The following is a 21,009-nucleotide window of genomic DNA, read 5'->3' on the forward strand; positions in this document are numbered from 1 at the left end:
AACATGAGTTGTTGGTTCTCAAGGTAACATATAAAAGTACAACACATATGATTTCTGTACAATGCTCTCTGGCTGGGCTCACTTGATTGGCCGCTGAACTTTTCCAAATTTTGCTCCCGAGGTGATCCCCTTTTCATTGACCCGCTAACAGGAAGTCTGGTGTGCATAGCAAACACATGTAGCTGAATGATCATGGCTCTATCGTGCTTACCTGTAACACGTGTGTGACCAGGCATTTACCTGTGATTCAGCATATTTTACAAGTGGCATTTTCTTGTTTATTAATAAAACTTGCAAATTAGATTTAAGCCATATTTGCCAAATCTCCCGCGCTCCCCCGCCACCCATTCGCACCCCCCTGTCCGCCCGCTTACAGTGCACAAGTGGGTAGTCCAGGGGAGTGGGGGGACACGATGACACGATTCGCGCTGTATCGAGCCATCACAGCCCTGTCCCCGCTATACAATGCCTGTTTTCTCTCTACTGTATACCGGGGTGAGGAGCCTCGATGATGCCCATTATCCCCTGCTGCACCTGGAAAAATAAAAAACCTTGGCGCATCTTTGCCATCGATGGAGGCCATCCCTAACATTTAACTCACACTAATGGTAATTTGCAAAGTGCACAAATGCAAAGTTCTGATTGGCTGCCAAGAGCATTCCAAAGATGCACGCCCACTTTCATGGTCTATTAAATCCTCTTGTATAATCAGTCTGCATCTATATTGACAGATTTGGAGCTATAGGTCTCTGTTTATAGTTTGTGGTTCCGTATTGCTGTATATTACATCCATGGCATTAATAACTAGCAGCAAACAGCAAAGCTTTTCGTTGCATATTGAATGGAATCAAGCCGCCATCACCTGAGAAGTCTATGGCTAGGGCGGCTGTTGGCGACAGACAGGTCATTACCGGAGATATCTCTGAATTTTCCGCTGTAAACTTTTTTCAGAAAATTTTCTGAAGTGGGTACAACGCTGGTGGAAGGGTTTATCCCAGCTTCTAAATAAACCCCATAGTCCATCGCTATTCAACATGCCGCCCAACAACTGCCATGGAATTACACACCCTAGCATGCTCTGCCACAGTTTTAGCATGACCTAATAAAAAACTGTGGCAGGCCATGCTGGGATGTGTAGTTCCACAGCAGCTGGAGGGTCGCACATTGAATAACCCGCCATAGTCTAATCTCCCTTCCAGGATCATCCCCTCTCTTAAAGGTAAATTTACTAAGATGAGCGTTTTTAGAAATTGAGATGTTGCCCATAGCAACCAATCAGATTCTAGGTATTCTCTTCTGGAAGGTGCTAGTTAAATGTTAAGTAGAATCTGATTGGTTGCTATGGGCAACATCTCCACTTCTAAAAACTCTCATCTTAGTAAATTTACAGCTAAAGACACACTTCTACTTAAAGACATGAAAACAACGGCACAATTTCGACATTGTAATCGTTTGTCGGTCTGTGATGTGCCTACACTGAGCGAGCAGTTGTTCAGTGAGGGGCACATCAATCATATCCTAACGTGATGAACCGGACGTTATCGTCAGGTTGTAAAACATTCTTCCCCGATGATAGATGTCTAAACGACCAGCGACAGCGGGCATCGCTGGTCGTTTTAGACATTTTAGTGAGCGATATGCAAACGATTAATGAACGATATCGTTCAATCGCTCATTTTAATCGTCTAGTGGATGTGTGCCTTTACAGTGGTATAAATGCGCCCGTTTATCAAAGTGAGAAGATCCTTAAATCTGGCAAAAACAAACATTTATCACCGGATTAAAGGATTTTCCCTATTTATCAAGCTCCACAGATGGTGGTCGCTATAACCGGGTGTTGCCAGCGGTTGTTATCGCAGGGGCTCTGATGCCGTAGATTCCACATGTAAAGCATGTGTGAGCTACTTATCACATATCTGCAGTAAGAGTGACAGTGTCGGCACCAGTACTGCAGGCCGTTCTCCCATGCCAGAGTGGCGGCAGCAAATTGGTGAAAGATAAATAAAGGCTATATTATTAGGCGAGTGTATTTGTCATTTTTCAATACAATATCTGTATTATTTCTTTCATTTTTAGGCTACGTACTAACATAAGGTATACAGTCGGGAACCCGGCGGACCTAATCCCGACAGCCGGCCTCCCGACTGCTTAATCCCGGCGAGTGATAAATGACAGGTGTCTAAATCTAGACGCTTGTCACTTTACCGACACCTGATCGAAGTGATGCCGAGTGCGGACAGCCGAGGGGGGGGGAGGGTTAAATTAGGGGCTCCTGGGGGGGACTTAGGGTTAGACACCCCCCCGGGAGGTTGGGGTTAGGCTAGGGGGAGGGTTAGGCACCCCCCCCCGGGGGGGACTTAAGTTTAGGCGGCAGGGAAGGGGGGTTAGGTTTAGGCACCTAGATAGGGGATTAGAGTTAGGCACTGGGGGGGAAGGTTAGGGATAGGCACCCCTAAGGGAGGGTTAGGGGGTAGAATAGATTAGCGAACACTTACCTGGGAACGATCGGGATTTTCATCCTTGTCGGGCTGCCGCTGTTGGGATTTAAACCGCCGGCCAGGGGTCCGGCAGTAAATCATACCGATTCCCTAGGATAAGAACCGATGTGACATAATTTTATTTTCCACATTTGCCACTTAGTGAGAGGTTGATTGTATTAATTCTTCACACATTGTATATTTTTTCCTTTGATTTTCCGGGGTCCTCATGTGCTGGAACAGTCTGTACACAAAGAATATTCTTTGGTGCAGTTCTAAAAATGCCTCCCTACATTTTGCTGCACCCCTCCAGGATATTCTGCAGAGGGATGCCCAGGGGGGCAGTGTATGTGTGTGTCTGTCCAACCCTGCCCACCTATGACACTGCAGCAAAAAAAAACATCATGCAGCGGGGGTGGGTCTATAATGACGCAGTTTCCTGCGAAACGCGTCATTACATCTCCGTCCCACCAACTTCACTTCAGTAGTGGGCAGGATTCAGGAGGATGGGCTTACATCCCAGGAGTCTAGGGAAATTCCCAGAAATCCTGGGTTCTCTCTGAGATCCTCGGAGAATAGGAGTTTGGCTTATTTGTCTGCATCCATTTCCAGATGGCCCCAAGCGTACATTTTACATTCCTTTTGTACTTGTGCAACTGACTGATCAACAGCAACAGTGAGTCATAGAGATCCCTCTGTTTGGCATCATCTTACTCAGAGCAGTTCTCCCACAGCCTACAGCACTCCTAGTGTTAGAACATGGAATAACATTTTTTTTCATAAAGTTTAGATGTCCCTGACATCTATTAACACATACACTATTGTAATTTTTTTTTTTCTTTAAAAAACTGTTTTCTCCTATAATACATAAAAAAAAATCTGAAAAATTTAACAAAGCACGCGCACGCAAACCACAAAATGTAACTAATTCTTTTAACATTACCCACTCTTGTACATCCAGCCTCTAATATTAAAGTTCCCATGTTCTCATACTTCTGGTACTGACAGGGAAAGGCCCCTCATACATTAGCAATCCATTGTGGCAATTCTGCAATTTGCAATCCATTGTGAATAAAAATCTGCAATGTATGGGCTTCACAGACCGCAGATTGCAACCAAAAAGTGATTGGAATTGTTAAATCAGATTGTCCAACATGTTGACTTTCACAGATGGATTGGGGCTGTAGATTGCTAGTGTATGGGGGTGATCAGCAGATTTGCAGACCATTACTAGTAAAATGATGGGCCTTTCAAGATTGGCAGATCTGTGTTTGCTGAAAATGATCTGCAAATCACTGAAAAAGATCTGGAATGTATGGGCGCAGATTGCTAGATTGGGAAATCCTAAATCGGGCAATAAATCTTCAAATTGTACAATTGTGATTTTCAGATTGCTTATGTATGGGGGCCTAAAGACATTTTTATGTTATATTATTATTATTAATATTATTATTATTATTGTTGTTAATATATTATCGCTGTTTTATTATTACAGCACATTATGGAGCACTAGGTAATTATTTAGGGCTGATTTGTCTGGATCCTGAAAGTCAGGCAATGACATAGGAAGCAATGTCTGGTTTTAAGTGAGTTTGCAGGAATTAGCGCTGATTTATTTAGTGTTTGTTCTCAGTTTTCTTAATCACACAAATAACAGTAAAGTTACTATAGGAAGCTGGAACACGGCCAGGTATAGATCACATTATTGTTTATCTGACACAGAAGGGAGACTATTACAGAAACAAATACTGTACAGTGGGACTGATTCACTACGGATCGCTATTCTGCTTATAGGCACGCAACGCAGTTGCTAATATCAGCGGTGATATGTAAATATTTGCATTCACATTGCGATCACAGCCTGACATAGGGACGCCCACTTCCCCTTAGTCACATTCGTATGCTTGTCAACATAGCGAAACAATCGGAAACATCGGACCCATACGCACAGTTAAGGCAGGTCAGACCTCACTCAGGAATTGCTAACTTCCACGCACGCTATGGGATCTCTGCGTATGGCATCGCAGTGGATAATGTATGCATTGTTTTCCGTGGTCTTCTGGGTCTTTTGGTGTTGCTGAGCTCTGCGGTGCGTTCTTACTTTTTAAGAATGTTCCAAACAGTTGATTTGGCCACACCTAATGTTTTTGCTATCTCTCTGTTTTTATTATTCAGCCTAATGATGTCTTGCTTCACTGATAGTGACAGCTCTTTGGATCTCATATGGAGAGTTGACAGCAACTGATTCCAAATGCCAATGTCACACCTAGAATCAACTCCAGACCTTTTACCTGCTTAATTGATAATGAAATAACGAGGGAATAGCCCACACCTGTCCATGAAATAGCTTTTGAGTTGATAGTCCCATTACTTTTGGCCCCTTAAAAAGTGGGAGGCACATATAGAAACCGTTGTAATTCCTACACCGTTCACCTGATTTGGATGTAATTACCCTCAAATTAAATCTGAAAGTCTGCAGTTAAAGCACATCTTGTTTTTTTCATTTCAAAGCCATTGTGGTGGTGAATAGAGGCCAAAATATGAAAATTCTGTCAATGTCCCAATATTTGTGGACCTGACTGTATATCCTTTTGTATTATGTCAGCAGGGATTGGCTTTTTTGGGCCTCTTCGGAAACACTCATGCTTTTCGCTCCTTCCACACCATTGCAGAGAGGCAAGATCTCCCACCCCCAGACACAATTTGCACAACCAGCTTGTTGCAAATCAGTTGCATTTACTTTAAAGGTAATGACCCAAAAGGATGGTTAAGCTGGGTCACTGTATTTAAAGATGAATGGAAGTTTTTTTTTAAGTTAAAGTTTTAAGTTAAAAAAGTACAACAACTGCACCAAGAACATTCATAGTAATGTTTAATAAATACAACCTCACATTTACTTAAATTATTTATTTTTAACACTAAACGTAGACCGGCTTTATAAACATATATCTACTCACATATTCCTATTATTTCTATTTTTATTCCTATTATTAAATTATTCAGGCTTATGGTCCTCCTACCAATTTACTAGATGTTGGATAATAATGCTAAAACTCCTACTGAGTCTGGGTAATAATTATAAGAGCCTTACAGACCTAATAATTCTTGCAGTAGTAACAATCTACTGTCCTAGCTCACTGAGGGCCTGATTGAGAGCCGGACGCTATGAGCGTTCGCTCGCTTGCTAAAAGGGGCCGGCTATTTAAATCATCTCGCAACACACGTCATCTCCGGCAGTTGAAGGATTAATCGGGACCATCGAGAGCCATCGGAGCTGCTCACAGTGCTTGTGGTTGCATTTTCATTCCACAACATTGCGAGCAGTTCTGGCTAAAATACAACCTAGTCACGTGTGTAATGACTCTACTTTGCTAATTATGCACACCCATTAAACGCCCTTCTGACGGTCGGGCACGCCTGCGTTCGCACAACCACACCCCCGTTTTTAAGCACCTTCCTCTGTTACCACCCACAAACGGCACTATCTGTCACTCAAAATAGCAGCCCGGCTACGGGCGAGCAATTTCCGAGCACATTGACTGGTTCACGCACGCGCATTGCGACTCATACGCATGCGGATTGCAAAAAATCGATCAAAGCGAGCGAGCGCAGCATAGCGTCCGGCTCTGAATCAGGCCCTGAATGTGCAATATGGATTACGATTCTAATAGGACTGTTCAGGACACTCTTGTATAATAGGAACACTCCGTATGTGGCTTGTATATTGGCAACCTGTGTCACTAAAGGGATTCCATGAGCACAGTTAGGGCCATAGAAGATGCGGCACAGCACTATTCTGAGAGTAACAATGTCCCTTGTAACAATTAATATTAGTAACAACAATCCTGGATGCAACACCCTTTCTGAATCCATGAACAGCGCTTCTCCAGGTCACTTGCCCCAGCCATGGCACTACACACGGGGGGAGGGGGGAAGGTTGGTGAGTTGCCCGCGCATGTGTGGACACCTCACTGTATTTTTTAAGAAAAAATACAGTGAGAAGGCTGCAGAGGGGATTCTCAGAGACAGAGCTTTATCGTACCCTTCCCCACTCTTCACAACCGCAATTACCTACAATGGTAACTGATGTTAAAACAAGCATCCACAAGGGTGTTACGGCCACATTGGCACTGTCAATTGTGCGCTGCCCAGCATTCATCAAAAGGGGCAGAGAGCAGCTCACGTTTAACTTTTATAAAGGGATAACAACAAAAAATGACAACCTGCGCTTTACAACCCTTCCGTGAGTTTACACTATACTCAAATACAATACCACATATGAAAAAAATGGAAAGGCCAAAAGCGCTGTTTTATAAATATGCAGCGGCTTTGAGAGCTGGGCCGGGGGAAGGGGGCTTGCCCTATTCTTGTGGGCATGGAACTGGGTACACTAGCATCTGAATGTTAGAATCAACTGCAATAGTTTGGGGTCTTTTGGAGCTCGTGCCAATGATATTTTGATTCAAGAAGTGGGGACAGAATACATGCAACAGTGCAGTGGATTTTCACTCCAGTCCTCAAGTACACCAACAGGCCATGTTTTCAGGATTTATGTCTGGGGAAACAGGTGAGATAATTACTGGCCCAAATAGATGAACTCACTTGTACATGTTAAAGCAATTCTAAAAACCTGACCTATTGAAGATTGGATTTGATAAACATTGCAACAACGAGTTTACTATAGGAAATTGGTTAATTTGTTAAGGCCAAGATCCACCGGCGATTTCTGGAGTCCAGTGGATGACATTGGACACATCACGTGTTGGAAATATGTGTGTTCAGGTGTGGTGGTATGGCAGAGTTTGTGTACACACCAACAGATGCCTAATCACTACGAACAGAGCAGTTGCTTAACCAGTAGGATGGTTTATTGAAGGAAAAATTAGGTACAGCTGTACTCACTGTTATACACACTGGTAGATGGACTAGAGCTTGAGCGGAGCAGCGTGTCATACAGCTTACCAGCCGATGAGTATATGTAGCTTGCGGGTAGCGGTTCAGGATGCTGGAAAAATGGTATATGCAGGAAATTGTGTAGGATACACCAGAGCTAGTGGAAGTTGTCCACTGTGGCTCTCTAACACAGTGACAAGATGGCACTATGCATGCGCAGTACTAACCTCGGTGGCCATCTTGGAACAGGGAATGAAGCCTCCCTGGAGGAATAAAATGGAGTCTGAGCAGTAGCACACTCCACTATCAACAACAGCCTCCCTGGAGGAATAAAATGGAGTCTGAGCAGTAGTGCATTCCACTATCAACAACAAGATCTACACCATGCTGGGATCAATGTTGATCTGAACCAAAGTCACAGAGGTATATTTACTAAAGTGAAAGTTTTTAAAAGTGGAGATGTTGCCCATTGCAGCCAATCAGATTCTACTTATCATTTAACTAGCACCTTCTAGAAGATAATAGCTAGAATCTGATTGGTTGCTATGGGCAACATCTACACTTCAAAAAACTCTCACTTTAGTAAATTTACCTCACAGTGTGTAGAAATGTAATTGAAGACAAAAAAGTGTTTCATGTCAACATTCCTAATGTAGTTATTTGTCATTAGTTTTCCATTGCAACAAAATCACAAGCGCAGCCTTTGTTTTAAAGATGAACTCTAGCCAAATAATAGAATGTTGGGGGTAAATTTACTAAGATTTGAGATTGGTCGAGATGACAATCTCGGGTGAGTTTAGGCATGATTTTCATCTTGCAAATTTACCAAAGGCAAACTCGGGTGAGTTAGATTTCTCTCTTCTCATAAAACTCGGGTGAGATCGCAAACGCGAATCAACTCACCATCGGGCCAACTCGGAAGTACTTTTCACCTAAAATATACATCTCTCAAATTTACCAAGAATCGGGATGACAAGCTTCGGTGAGATTTGGGCAAACTCTCTGCCAAACTAATATTTCAAACTCTCAATCTCCTGAGCTGCAAGTTTGGCAGAAACATACACAAATCATTGTGATTTGTGTATGTTTCTGCCTGTAAATAGTTAAAATAGGGTTCATTTTTTCAAAAAAATTACGTAAGGTCGCCCATCAAAAGCCATAACCAGCCCCGGACTGGTCAGCCAGTCCTAGTTCCTAAAATTATGGGGAATAAACGAGTAGGGTTTCACCGTAATTTATGAACCAGCACTGGCTGCAGAGCCAGTCCTGGTTTTAAATATAGGGGGAAGAAATTGCGTAGGGGTCCCCCTATATTTAAAACCAGGATCGGACCCAAACCCACCGGGGTGTAATGCCACAGCCAGGAGATTCTAATACCGGGTCTCCAGGGCCAAAGCATTCTCACTCCAAGCCAGTCAGGCCAAGCCGGGGATCTCAGGGGAGGTGGGGACCCACCAAAAATGGGGTCCCTCCTCTTACGAAACCCCATTCTTGGTCTGAAGCCCTGGGTTTTTCCCCACAGCCCTGGGCTGTGGGTACGGGGGTAATACACATGTTCGGCATGGTTCACGTAAGTCGGTTTGTTGTTTTGACAAGACCCTGGATGCTACAGAGAGCAGCGCCAGGATGTAGGTGAATATAGGATCTTTTTTGCAGGTCCATCCACACGGATTTCTACATTGGACAAGTGGACCGACCGGCTGGTACAGGTAAGTATGTGTGATTGAGGTATGTGTGTAATAAATTTAAACTATCTATGGTGTGTGTGTTGTGTCTTTATTTAACTATTTATTTTACAGTGGAGGTATGGGTGCCGGCTGCCTGCTTCCACTTGTAGTTCCACAAGTGCAAAAGGGCAGGCATGCTGCACCTGTAGTTCCACTGTAAAATACAATAGTTTACTTCTACTTTACACTTTATTACCCCCATACCCACAGCCCAGGGGTGTGGGGAAGATCCCCAGACTTCAGACCAAGCCTGAGGTTTCAGAAAAGGGGTGACCCCTTTTTTGGGGGGTCCCCACCTCCCCTGAGATCACCGGCTTGGCCTGACTGGCTTGGGGTGAGAATGCTTTGGCCCTGGAGACCCAGTAATAGGTTCTCCTGGCTGTGGCATTACACCCTGGTCGGTTTGGGTCCGGTGCTGGTTTTAAATATAGGGGGACTCCTACGCAATTTTTTTCCCCCTATATTTAAAACCAGCACTGGCACTGCAACCTGGTGCTGGTTTCTAAATTACAGTGGAACCCTACTAGTTTTGTTCCACATAATTTTAGGAACCAGGACTGGCTGACCAGTCCGGGGCTGGTTATGCTTTTGGGGGAAGACCCTACTTCATTGTTAAGAAAAAAAAAACATTTAACCCTTCTTTTACAAGATTTACACACAAGCAGCCTTCACATATCTCACTGATATGTGCAGGCTGCTAGCTCGGGAGAGATTTGCAGAGAGAAAACTCTGAAATATTGGGTGAGTAATCTCATCTTCACTTGCAACTCGATCTGCATCACCATCGGAAAACTCACTTTCAGCTAAACTCACTTCTTAGTAAATTTGCAAGATAAAAAGCGGGAAAATCACCCGAGATTCAGTAAAAAAAAACTCTACCAATCTCGATTCTTAGTAAATTTACCTCTTGGTGTCTGTGAGGCAACCGCTACAAAGCCCACGGCAGCAATATTTACAATTTGTCATATGGGTGTACTAAGCCCTGGAGAGAGATAAAGGGATGGAGATAAAGTACCAACCAATCAGCTCCTGTCACGTTACAGCCTGTGTTTGAAAAATTACAGTTAGGAGCTGATTGGTTAGTACTTTATCTCTCTCCAAGGGTTAGATTTTTTAAAATTTAGAAAAAAAAATTAAAGTGTAGGTGTTTCCTTTAGCAACCAATCAGATTTTAGCTTTCCTTTTCTAGACTTGACTAGATCAGTGATTGGTTGATATGGGCAACACCTCTTTTTATTTTTAGATGTTTTAGTAAATCTACACCTGTTTGTATCTTGATCCTCTGCCCCCCCCACACCCCCCTTTGATTAAAGTACTCCTTCTTATGACAGTGGGGCTGTATTTACAATAAGACAGATAATGGGGAAGAAGCATCAGCATATTACAAAATAATAAAAAAGGGGGGTGGGGGTAAATTGGTTACGTCCTATCTCTACACACCAAGAACGAGAACAGGAGACACACAACATCGTTTATTAAGTTTTTTTGTTTGTTTGTTTAATCAGTTTACATTCCACAACTGACATTTTAATAATTTGTATTCTTCATGAACAAATTGTTTAATTATCTATTAGACAGATTTCCAGCTGGGAGTAATGCAGACCATCTACCGCTGTCATTAAAGATGCAGCCATGTAATCCCCATAACCACATTACCTGTGCCCCAGGGGGCTCTGACTTCATTATATAAATAGGGTTGACCCTGCCAAAAAAAAAAAATCACTCCCTTGCACAGTGTAATAATGTCCTGCTCCCAATTCCCCTACCAAGTAACCTAGGATCATTCATTGTATTTATTGGTGTTCAAGTTATTTTTTTTTTTAAATAAATTACCGCAGCCATCAAAATAATTAAATTTGAAAAAGTGGGAAAAAGGCAGCATAACATTACCACACAGTGTTAGGTATTTAGGGCTGTGCTGTTAATGCTTCAGGTTCAGGACAAATAACACTGTCTTTCCTAAAAAATAATAAATCATCATCAAAATACATAAAACATCAAAATAATAATAAATAAAAATAATAAGTAATAATATATAATAATAATTAGAAATATTTTACATTTTGTCATCAATGATTGTTCAATTTCTCACTTACGACATTTTTTTTCACAGCAAATGCAATAAATAAAATTAAAAAAAAAATATTTCCATTTATCCACACTAAACTTCCCGAATTAGAAATAAAGCAGCAGAGGTTGCTACACATGGAGGAAACATAGACTTTATTTTTGACCATTTTTTATTCAATAAGTTTTCATCAGGAAAAACTCTGCAAAAATGTAATGTTTGAATTAGCCCAGCAGCAGCACATTGTGGGACATTTGTAAAGGTCAGTGCACATGTAATTGTGCACAATAAATAAATAATGCTGGTTTTATTTATTATAGTACAGTTTAGAGTATGAAAACAAACAGCCGATTGGTTGCTAAGTGTTACTGAGCAATTTACCTGTGCATTATTCTCAGAAATGTACCTCATAGATTGTGTTTCTGACATTTTGTATGATATATATATATATATATATATATATATATATATATATATATATATATATATATATATATATATATAGTCCCCTGGAGCAGTGGAGACGGATTTTGGCATGTTGGTTGCAGACAAGCTGGTCTGTACGGATTGTATTTTTCTTTAATGTATGTGATCGTGTGCTTTTTCATTTAATAAAGTGTTATTTCATTTTACAATTGTGCGCTCCTTGTTCTTTTTCTCCTAGAAATACTACAACTTAGGCTTAGCCGCACTTTTATTAGTGTTCCAAATGGACATATGGGACTGTGAATTTATGATAAAGACACAAGTGACACAGTGAGCAATTTTTTCAGTGGCTGGTCAGTTATCGCTCTCCACTTTATCACTTTTCAGAGCTTAGGGGGTCATTCAGACCCGCTCGCGAGCGCAGGATGCTCGCAAGCGGGTCGATGGTCCCCCACTGCGCATGCGCACGACGGAGGGAGCTCCGTCGTGCGCATGCACGAGACCCGGCGAGCGACGGGCTCTCCATCGCTCCGGGTCTCACACCAAAGGGGGCGTGCTGTCGATGTTGATTGACAGCACGCCCCCTTTGGTGGGCGTGCCTGCCAGACGGAGGCGTTCCCATGGGAACGCCTACCGTCTGAAGCCGGCCCCACTGACATCACTAAATGACACTAGTGATGTCAGTGAGAGTGATTCTGATAGATCCAGAATCACTCCAGGGCTTGCGGCAGCGAGACCCTACCGCAGGGTCTCCGTCGCAAGCCCGATGGTCGCGATGGTCAAGACCATCGCGACCATCATCATGGACACTCGCATATGCTGTGGGTGGTCACCCACAGCTATGCGAGCGGCCAGGAGGCCGCTCCATTTTCATGGAGGACGGCACTGATTGAGAGCGAGCGCTCTGGTCAGAGCGTTCGGCTCTGAATCAGACCCTTAGTGCATCTGGTATATTATCTGTTTCAAAACAAAAAAAACATTTATTTATGTATGTTCTTCCCTTTCAAATAATGGTTCAGAGTATTCATGCTTATAATAACATGATTATTGAAATATAAATTGTAATTATATTATTCTATGCGTTTGCAAGGTGATTCTGTTTATCGGTTTATTTATTTACTCTTTTTTTGAGCTTTTTGGGGTGGGATGCACTCATGGGGCCTGTTTCTGAGTCGCACGCAAGTCTAAATACGGACAGGGGTGCCCTGTTTGGTGCTTCACAGGGAACTGTAAAGTGCGGCATAGCCATGCCCTGACATTTGCCCACCTCCCCCTCTAGTCCTGGGGCCTGTCTGATGTCTTGGCAGCCCTGCTTGCGGATATCTGCAACATGCGCATGTGCCATAGACAGCAAACGCTGACAGCAGATATATTAGCAAGCAGGTGGCCCAACTTAGAATCAGGCCTATGACCTGTGGATGTCACAGTTGGCGCAGCATTGCACGATGATTAGTGAGCTGACTAAGGGGTCTATGTATTAATGATCGCGGTACTACCACGATTATTATGTATCCAACTTGCAGGGGATATTTTCATTTTTAATGACAATATCCCTGCTATGTACAAAGGGTTGCAGTTGCTGTCCCTGCGAGTTATATCCCCGGCATTTAAGAGAAGTCTTTCACAGAAGTGAAAGACTTCTCCGGGGAAAGCTGACACTGCGCATGCGCACAGTGTCAGCTTCCGTAGGCTGGCAGGGGGCTGCGAGAGAGAAGGGGGCCGCCATAGGCTTACAGTAGTTTATGGTGTTAACTACCGGGGCTAAACTCCGAAAAGTTTTGCAGCGCTAATTAGCACTTTGTCGGACATTTCTGTGAAATCTCCTGCATTGTGGTTTTAGTACATAGGAGTAATACATAAAATGATATAGAAACTGCAGCTTCTGCATAATTTTTTGTAACAACCAGATTGATACATAGGCCTCTAAAACCGCATTCAGCAGCATAACAAAATAAAAATTATAATCTAAATCATGCATGCTGTTCTAATTCGATATACTGAGAACATTATAAATTGATGTAGCTATTGAGGACTTTGACTGACCTGTATTGTCAATTGTTAAACTTATCCATAACTAGACTGTATTAAAGAATATCTAGGAAAATACTCGTATGTCTCAGAGCCTCTGCTGCATCGCCAAAGAGCGCCAATAAAACATCTAGGAACCCCGGGCTATCGCCTTATATCTACAGTTTGAGCTGTGAAACTTTGAACAATATTACTCTGTTTACATTTTTCCTAGACAGATTAGAACTGAGATGTTTATCCCCGTACCACTCACAAATGTACAAAAAGACATTAAACAATAAAAAAAAAAAAAACAGTAAAGAGATGTATAATATGGACATTTTGCACCGATCACTTGGTAAATTCAGTGGCCGTGGACTCACAACTCATCAACAGAAGTGTTACATGGTCAGGCATTATTTGCAGTTCATACATCAACCTAGTACAGTATACCAGTGTTTGGTGACCGTAAACCCAAAGCATTAACATGTAAATGCACAGTGATCGGAATAAGCCTCTACCAGCCTCCCCCCAATTACAATTTGGTTATACACAGCTGCCTCATTGAGCTCTACACTGATACCCACAAAGGTCTCTAATACATTTGGATGGTCAAATTGGTAACCATGGCTACATCTTTAAAGTCCAATAAGCTTAAACATCCATGCCCATAATTACACCGCTTGCCGGCACCATCTCACCAAAATACTGGACCTATTTAGGCACCTTAAGAGTCCAACCATAAGGTCTGTGGGGTAGATCTACGAAAGCTTCTAAAAAATGTAAAGTTTTGGTGTAGCCCATAGCAACCAATCAGATTCTGTCTATCATTCTTCTATTGCATTCTAGAAAATGATAGCCAGAATCTGATTGGTTGCGGAGACCCCCCCCCAGTTGTCTGTTTTAGAGGCTTTGGTAAAAATACCCCTTGGATGGTTTTGAATGGCAGGGATGCTAAGATTCACAACAATTTTATTTTCCCACTTAATCCTTCCTTCATATATTAAGTTTATATATTTTTTATTTTTTTTTTACATTTGTACAGACATTTTTATACAAAAAAAAAATAAAATAAACACTCTCACAGCAGGACTCGTGGAAATAATGGTGAAATAATGGACAGGTCACAGATCAGGGTGTTAATTATTAGGTGGGGAGTACTGAGACACACACTGAGGTCACCTGTGGGGGTGTCAAGAGTTTTATCTGGTCATACCGGTTGACACAGAACAGGGGTTGAGGGTTGTACCTCTGACGTGTTTCAGTTTTTAAGGTAACATGGAAAATTGGATTCTAAAGGGGGAAATAAGAACCTCTGACACCACAGATTTAAAAAAAACACACACACACAAAATCTCAATCCCCCCCCTCATGTGTTAGCCCCGCCGCCCCAGCAGTTTTCGGAGCACATAGGCTCATGTTACAATCGGGCTGGTACATGTAGCACCGGACTGGGTTAGAGGCACTGCTTGACCCAGTGCTGAAGAGGTTTAATAATATGCAGCTATTCTCTCTAGTACTGCTGAGAAAGCAGAAAATACAGTCAGGTCCTGTGTACTGTTTATTTTATTTTTCTCATTATGTTTTCTGTTGTGTCTGATTAAGCTAGTAGCTGCCGAAAGGTATAAGATAAGCAAAAAAAATTTGGTACGTTTACCAAGCTGCCTCATTAATGTAGGGCGCTTGTGAGATATGCGAGTCCAAAGGCTCGCACTGGCTTTCACAGGGCTCTAAAAAAAAAAAAAGGCAAATTAATTAAAATCCTTTATAGAGGTGAATGGTCCTCGCTGTAAGGCGTCCGGTCCCAATCAGGACCATTGCACTCATTTGTTGTCTGGTTGTTGTGTATTTTTTACTATTTTTATAGACAAATGTTTTGTTTTTTGTTTTTTTGATGGGGGAGCCGAACCCATTCTCCACTTCCTCTATCCTTTCTCGGACTCTCCACCTCTTCTCCCTTAGTTAAATGTGCAGTGGCGTGTTTTGGCCTTTATTGAAAGGTTGGGACTTTTTATTTGTGCTTCACTTGTGCATCCTGTCACATTATGTTAATGAATATCCATATGGGATATGGATGGGAAGTCTTTAGTACAGCGTTTACTGTAAATGTTTTACACGTATTTCTGGACCATAAACTTGTAATAAATGATATGACTGGCTGTTACTGCATAACATTTCTGGTTATTTAGAAAGTTAACAAAATCTTCTGCAATATTTTAAATTATGTTACTTTGCTTTCGAAGTGGGCTGTGTATTCCGAGTGCAGAAAGTGCATGTTTTGCTACTAGATTATTTGACAGATTAATCATCCACATTTTCCTTTTTCTTTGGGTGACAATAGTTTGTGGTATCTATTACCACTTATTTTGCTAATCCAGACATTTTTTAAAAAATAATTACTTTTAATTATTAATGTATTTATTTTATTTATTATTTAAAAAAAAAAAAAAGTGTTTAATATACCTCCCATGGCAAAACTGAAAAATTTGTGACACTTCTAGCCCACCCCAGAATGACAAGGATTATCGCTACCTGCTCGTCAATCTGTTGTCTATTAGCTGTCCATTCAAATCTTCATTAATATAGTAATGCAAAAATAATTAAAACTCAAACATGGAATTACGAATTACCCCATATATGGGGCCAGGTTCCGTCAATCAGTTTACATGGAAATAAGGGATCCTAGTAACATTAATTGTATACATGTCTTTATGGGCTTCTTATCTTCGGTAAGTAATTAGAGATGTAATAAAAAATAATAAGACCCTTAGGGTCTGTATTCTGTAAATGAGCTTTTAAACCTCTCCTTCTCAAGAAAATATTTTTTACTATGTACAGCAAATATTCCCAGTGGAATTGTATGCATCAATTTCAGGAAACTTGAAATGTTACTGAGTTTATAAGTCAACTTTATTGCAATTGGAGATAATTAGTCATCCAAGTATTTAAAAAAAAAAAGTATTTGAAAACAATTATTTTCAGGTTCACAGTAGCTCCCAAAAATGCAGCTTTTATTAAGAAATCATAATTGGTTCTTCAGGGGATTGGGGCATGAGAGTTAAAAAATCTGATATTGATTGCATTGTAAATACTAGGCCCGTTACTGTTTAATCACTTAACTGACATGGTCATACGAGATGCCAACGCAGCCAGCTGTTATAAAGCTGACAAGGTGCGACCGCACCACCCCGCTGTGTTTTTAAAGAGGAAATTTGTTTTACACTTGTGCACAACGGATCTCTGACTTCCTGGAATCTCCTGCGGACCCGGCAATTTCTGACCGGTTTTGCTGGGATAATCGTCAGTTAAGTGATTAAGGAATAAACCATGTTCCATTATTGGGATCACAGAAGCCTGCTACGACAGGCAATCTGTAGTAGCTCATGGTGATAAAACTCAAGAAGAGTTGGGTTTTTAATAATTACCTGGGATATGCAGTTTTCAGTACATTTAAAAACAAATTGCTCATTGTCTGTCCGATGGGCAGTTCCACATATCAATCATCTTACGGGGAATTAAGATGTGGCAATACCACTTTTGACCTTCCTGAAGGATCTCTGCGGATGCCTACATGGCAAAGTTAGGTACAATTGCATTTTCTTTTTTAATGGATTCCTGCTGCCACTACATTCGATGTGATTAATTACAATCGTTTAATTTATTAGCAAAATTACCGACATGCAACAGGTTCAGCTGCAGTTGGGAGTGGAATTTAATTGTTACTTTTATAACGAATAGACAGCAGTAAACCTCCTACAACTAGTTTCTCTAGCTCTCCAACACAATCACGGCCAGTGTCTGGTTAAAATATATCGATGATTAATATATTTTTTCTCTCTGAGCTGCCTCCAAACAAATAATTTCATAAGTGATTTTTCCTTGTACTGTAACTGTGTTTTAAAAAAATTCTAATAAACTTCAGAAGTTAATTAAGCATAGGTTACGTTGATAATAGTAATGAATAAATAAGTACAATTACTTAATTTCTGGTCTGTAGCTCAGCGGACCATTATAAAACTCAGTACTTTAATTATGCAAGTGGTGATTGGGGTCATATTAATGTAGCAGATCAATTTTCATTACAAATCCACCTAATTGGAAATAAAACGATATGCAATAAAAAACAAAATGCAGGTATAATGTCGATTCTATCCCATTGTGAACTGGAGAATTCAGGTGATGTGTGTGAACTGAATTTGGAAACATAATTCTGTGGGCTCCACTTTGCCTACCTTCCTGAATGGCTACAATAGCATTATGGGCACAGGTGACAAGAAGTAACGGTTCTCTCTGAGCTGCAATGGTCTATCAATGGTGGGTCAAAGATAAGTCTCAAACCTAACATTCTAGAAAAGTAATATTACTTAAAGACAGTAAAGTCATGATGGATTTTATGAGATTTTAGACCACGTTTGGGTACCACATCGCTACCTCTTAAATCAATATCATTGTATGTTTTTATAATTCCCCTTCCTATGACATCCACCATTATTAATTCCCATGACCTGTAACCTCAGTGTTGTCACTGACACACATTTGTCACACCACCTCATTTACATCTTATACATCAATTAAACCAACATTATGGACCTTTTATTGTATTTTTTTGTTTTATTCCTAAAAACCAGATGTCTAATAATGCAACTGGGACTGGTACACGAAGATTAGTCTTGTGCTTCTGCCGTTGAGTCGCGTCCAGCCTAGACACCAGGCACGTGCTAAGGCAGGAGAGAGACGCCGCGAAAGGGCGAGCAGAGATCGGCTTATGCGTTCTTAAACGCCATTTTGTTCACAGACTTCACTGTCATCTACAATGAAACACAATCAATTTGAATTAACAGCAGTTGGGGTGATGTCGATGGTGGCATATTCCTTTTGTCAAATAAAAAATAACATTTTAGGTTAGTTTCTTCTTTAAATTTCCTCACGGGCAGTCAAGCAGGGTTGAGATTATTTCCACATTAATTATTTCCACATTAGTTCCCGAAGTCGAGTAATTTTTAGGGCTGTTCCAATAAGGCAGCCTCTGACGTCTTCTAAGGTTTGGTGATAACATAATAGAGATATGAAATCAATTATTGTGACAACTGGAAGGGTCATGATGAAAGTTAAAGATGAGAGAACCCTGGTGAGAGATAAGTCTGGCGTTCCGGCCAATAAAACAAGAGCATTGGTCTATGAGATATATACACATCACATGACATGTTCTCAATCATCATGAGGAGTTATAGTTACTAATGATTCTCCCATGCCAATATCATCCCTTTTTGCGGCTTCCAAACGTGGCCACATGGGAATGAATGAGATCTGAGACAAGGAGATATTTGTAATCCAAGCTTCAGTTTAAAGGTAGAGTAGGCCCATCTCTCTCAATTGTGCTCTGTGGAGGCTTTTTAGCACACTGTTCCATTCTCGGGACGTGTTTTGGGGCAGTTGGTCCTCAGGACGGGCTGTACTGAAGGTGCTAAGGTGCAGAAGAAACCCGAGATTAAAGTCAGGCCCAAGCCCCCCCAGGCACAGAACATGGACCATCCATAACCATGGCTGATGTCATCGGGTAGCCCGTACAGGAATCGGGGGTAACGGGACAGCTCAAAGTTGATCCCCGCAACGCAGGTGCACAGTGAAATGATGCAGAAAGTGCCTACAGGGGGAGAGAGGAGAACGTTAACATTATAATCCTAGTACTACACCCTAAAACGCAAACAATGTCTTAAAGGAAAAAGATCTGACGCTGGACAAAACAAATATGGACAACTCTACAATCGTAGAGTATTCCAAAATGGACAGGAATGGACTCATCCACCCTAGGGTAATTTTGTATTATTTCCAATAAGATATAATGTAAGAGAGGACAAAGCTGAGCTGTACATATAGAGTATGGCGGAACAGAAACTTTATAATACTGAACACCATTAGACGAGATATAAGTAGATATATAAGCGATCAAAGCAACATTTTGAAGGGTCCCTTGGAATCCCGGTTGCCTCTCCTTGCCTGCTGCTTCTCCGTGCACTGACCTAATTTTCTTTGCCACATAACAGTTGACACCGTTGTAGTGGTGTATAGGCCAATAGACATCTATGTGTCATATTAACAAACTCCATATGTGTGGATCTTACTAGGGGGGATAGTTATCAAACTTTCTTAAGAATACCATTACAGCCAATCAGAGTCAAGCTACCATTTTGTAGAATGCACTAGATAAATGATAGCTGGAATGTTATTGGTTGCTATGGGCAACACCTTCATTTTTTCTCTATAGAAGGTTTGATAAATCTATTCTGGCAGCTAAACGGCAGACATAATTGGCGAGCTTTCGAGAACCAAACTTGCCATCCTTTTACTATAGCCCTAGAGATGCCGGAAGCAAAGGTCCAGGCAGGAAGTGCAGAAGGAATCATCTCATCACGGCCCCGTCCCACACTGTGCAATGCCGCATTTCAAGTCATTGTGCAGAGGGGGACATGGGCGCAATAACGCAATTCACGTCATCCAGTTCCAGGACCGCCCACTTCTCCATCGAATACGGGAGGCTGGTCTACTCTCTCTGGAGTCCAGGAGAGGTTAGCGTTCCCCAAAATTTTGGGAGTCTCCTGGATATCCCAGTATGTACTATGAGCCTAATTCAGAGACAGACGCCAATGCCACCACTTTTGCGAAAGTGCTTCAGCCGCCAGGATTCGTATTCAATTTGAAGCGTTAAGTCCGGATCCGCGTTAAGTTACCGCCGATGACGTCATTATCGCATGTTTTGGTTTTCCTCCGTAATCAATTTGAAAGACTTTCCGCCTCAGTGCAGTGTAATAGGCGGTAAAGTATCGCCTATGAATGGCAGGCGGAAAAAAGTGCAGAATTGGGGTTTTGGGTTGCAAGATTTCGGGAGTCCCCCAAAGGAAAACTGTGTCAAAAAATGTAAAAAAAACTTAAGGACCCCCCAAAAAATTACTTTTAAAAAGGGGTAGAAAAAAAAAATGTTGGGTTACAAATGTAAAAAGTAGCGAACTTGACTCTGGGGGGGGGTCCCCAAGTATGCCCCAGGTGTTTTTTTTATCGCAGGTGTTTGCGGCAGGTGGATTTTTCACGATTTTTTCAACTTCACTTTTTTAACTTTAAATATGCTGACCCCCATTTTCAAGTACCCCAAATTTGCTGGGATAACTTATTTTCTGGAAATAAATACTCCTAAATACTATTCTGCATCAGGTATAAAAAAATGCTATTTAGCAGCTATTGAGCAGATTTAAAAACACCAAATACCTTCAGCAAGCCAAATCGGGAGGTACCATAGTGAACCCCCATGTCAGAGCACCATTTGGGGGGGGTGACAGGCTGATTTCTCCAAAAATAACAGTACTTACAGCTAGTTACAGTATTGCCGGGTGCCGCTTACGTGTACTTTGAAATCGAA

General features: G+C 41.5%; 1 protein-coding gene across 1 annotated transcript in view; it reads right to left on the reverse strand.

Annotated features, from left to right (window-relative positions):
• Nucleotides 1-18,194: 18,194 nt before the first annotated feature.
• Nucleotides 18,195-21,009, reverse strand: part of TMEM178B (transmembrane protein 178B) — a 408,058-nt gene continuing 405,243 nt past the window's right edge. The window contains exon 4 of the mRNA XM_088448759.1: nt 18,195-19,242. Within this exon, the coding sequence (XP_088304885.1) occupies nt 18,992-19,242 (251 nt within the window). The 3' untranslated portion in view covers nt 18,195-18,991. The remainder of the gene's footprint in view (nt 19,243-21,009) is intronic.

This window comes from Taudactylus pleione, unplaced genomic scaffold (assembly GCF_031769625.1).
Source record: "Taudactylus pleione unplaced genomic scaffold, aTauple2 ptg000465l, whole genome shotgun sequence".
NCBI lineage: Eukaryota > Metazoa > Chordata > Amphibia > Anura > Myobatrachidae > Taudactylus > Taudactylus pleione.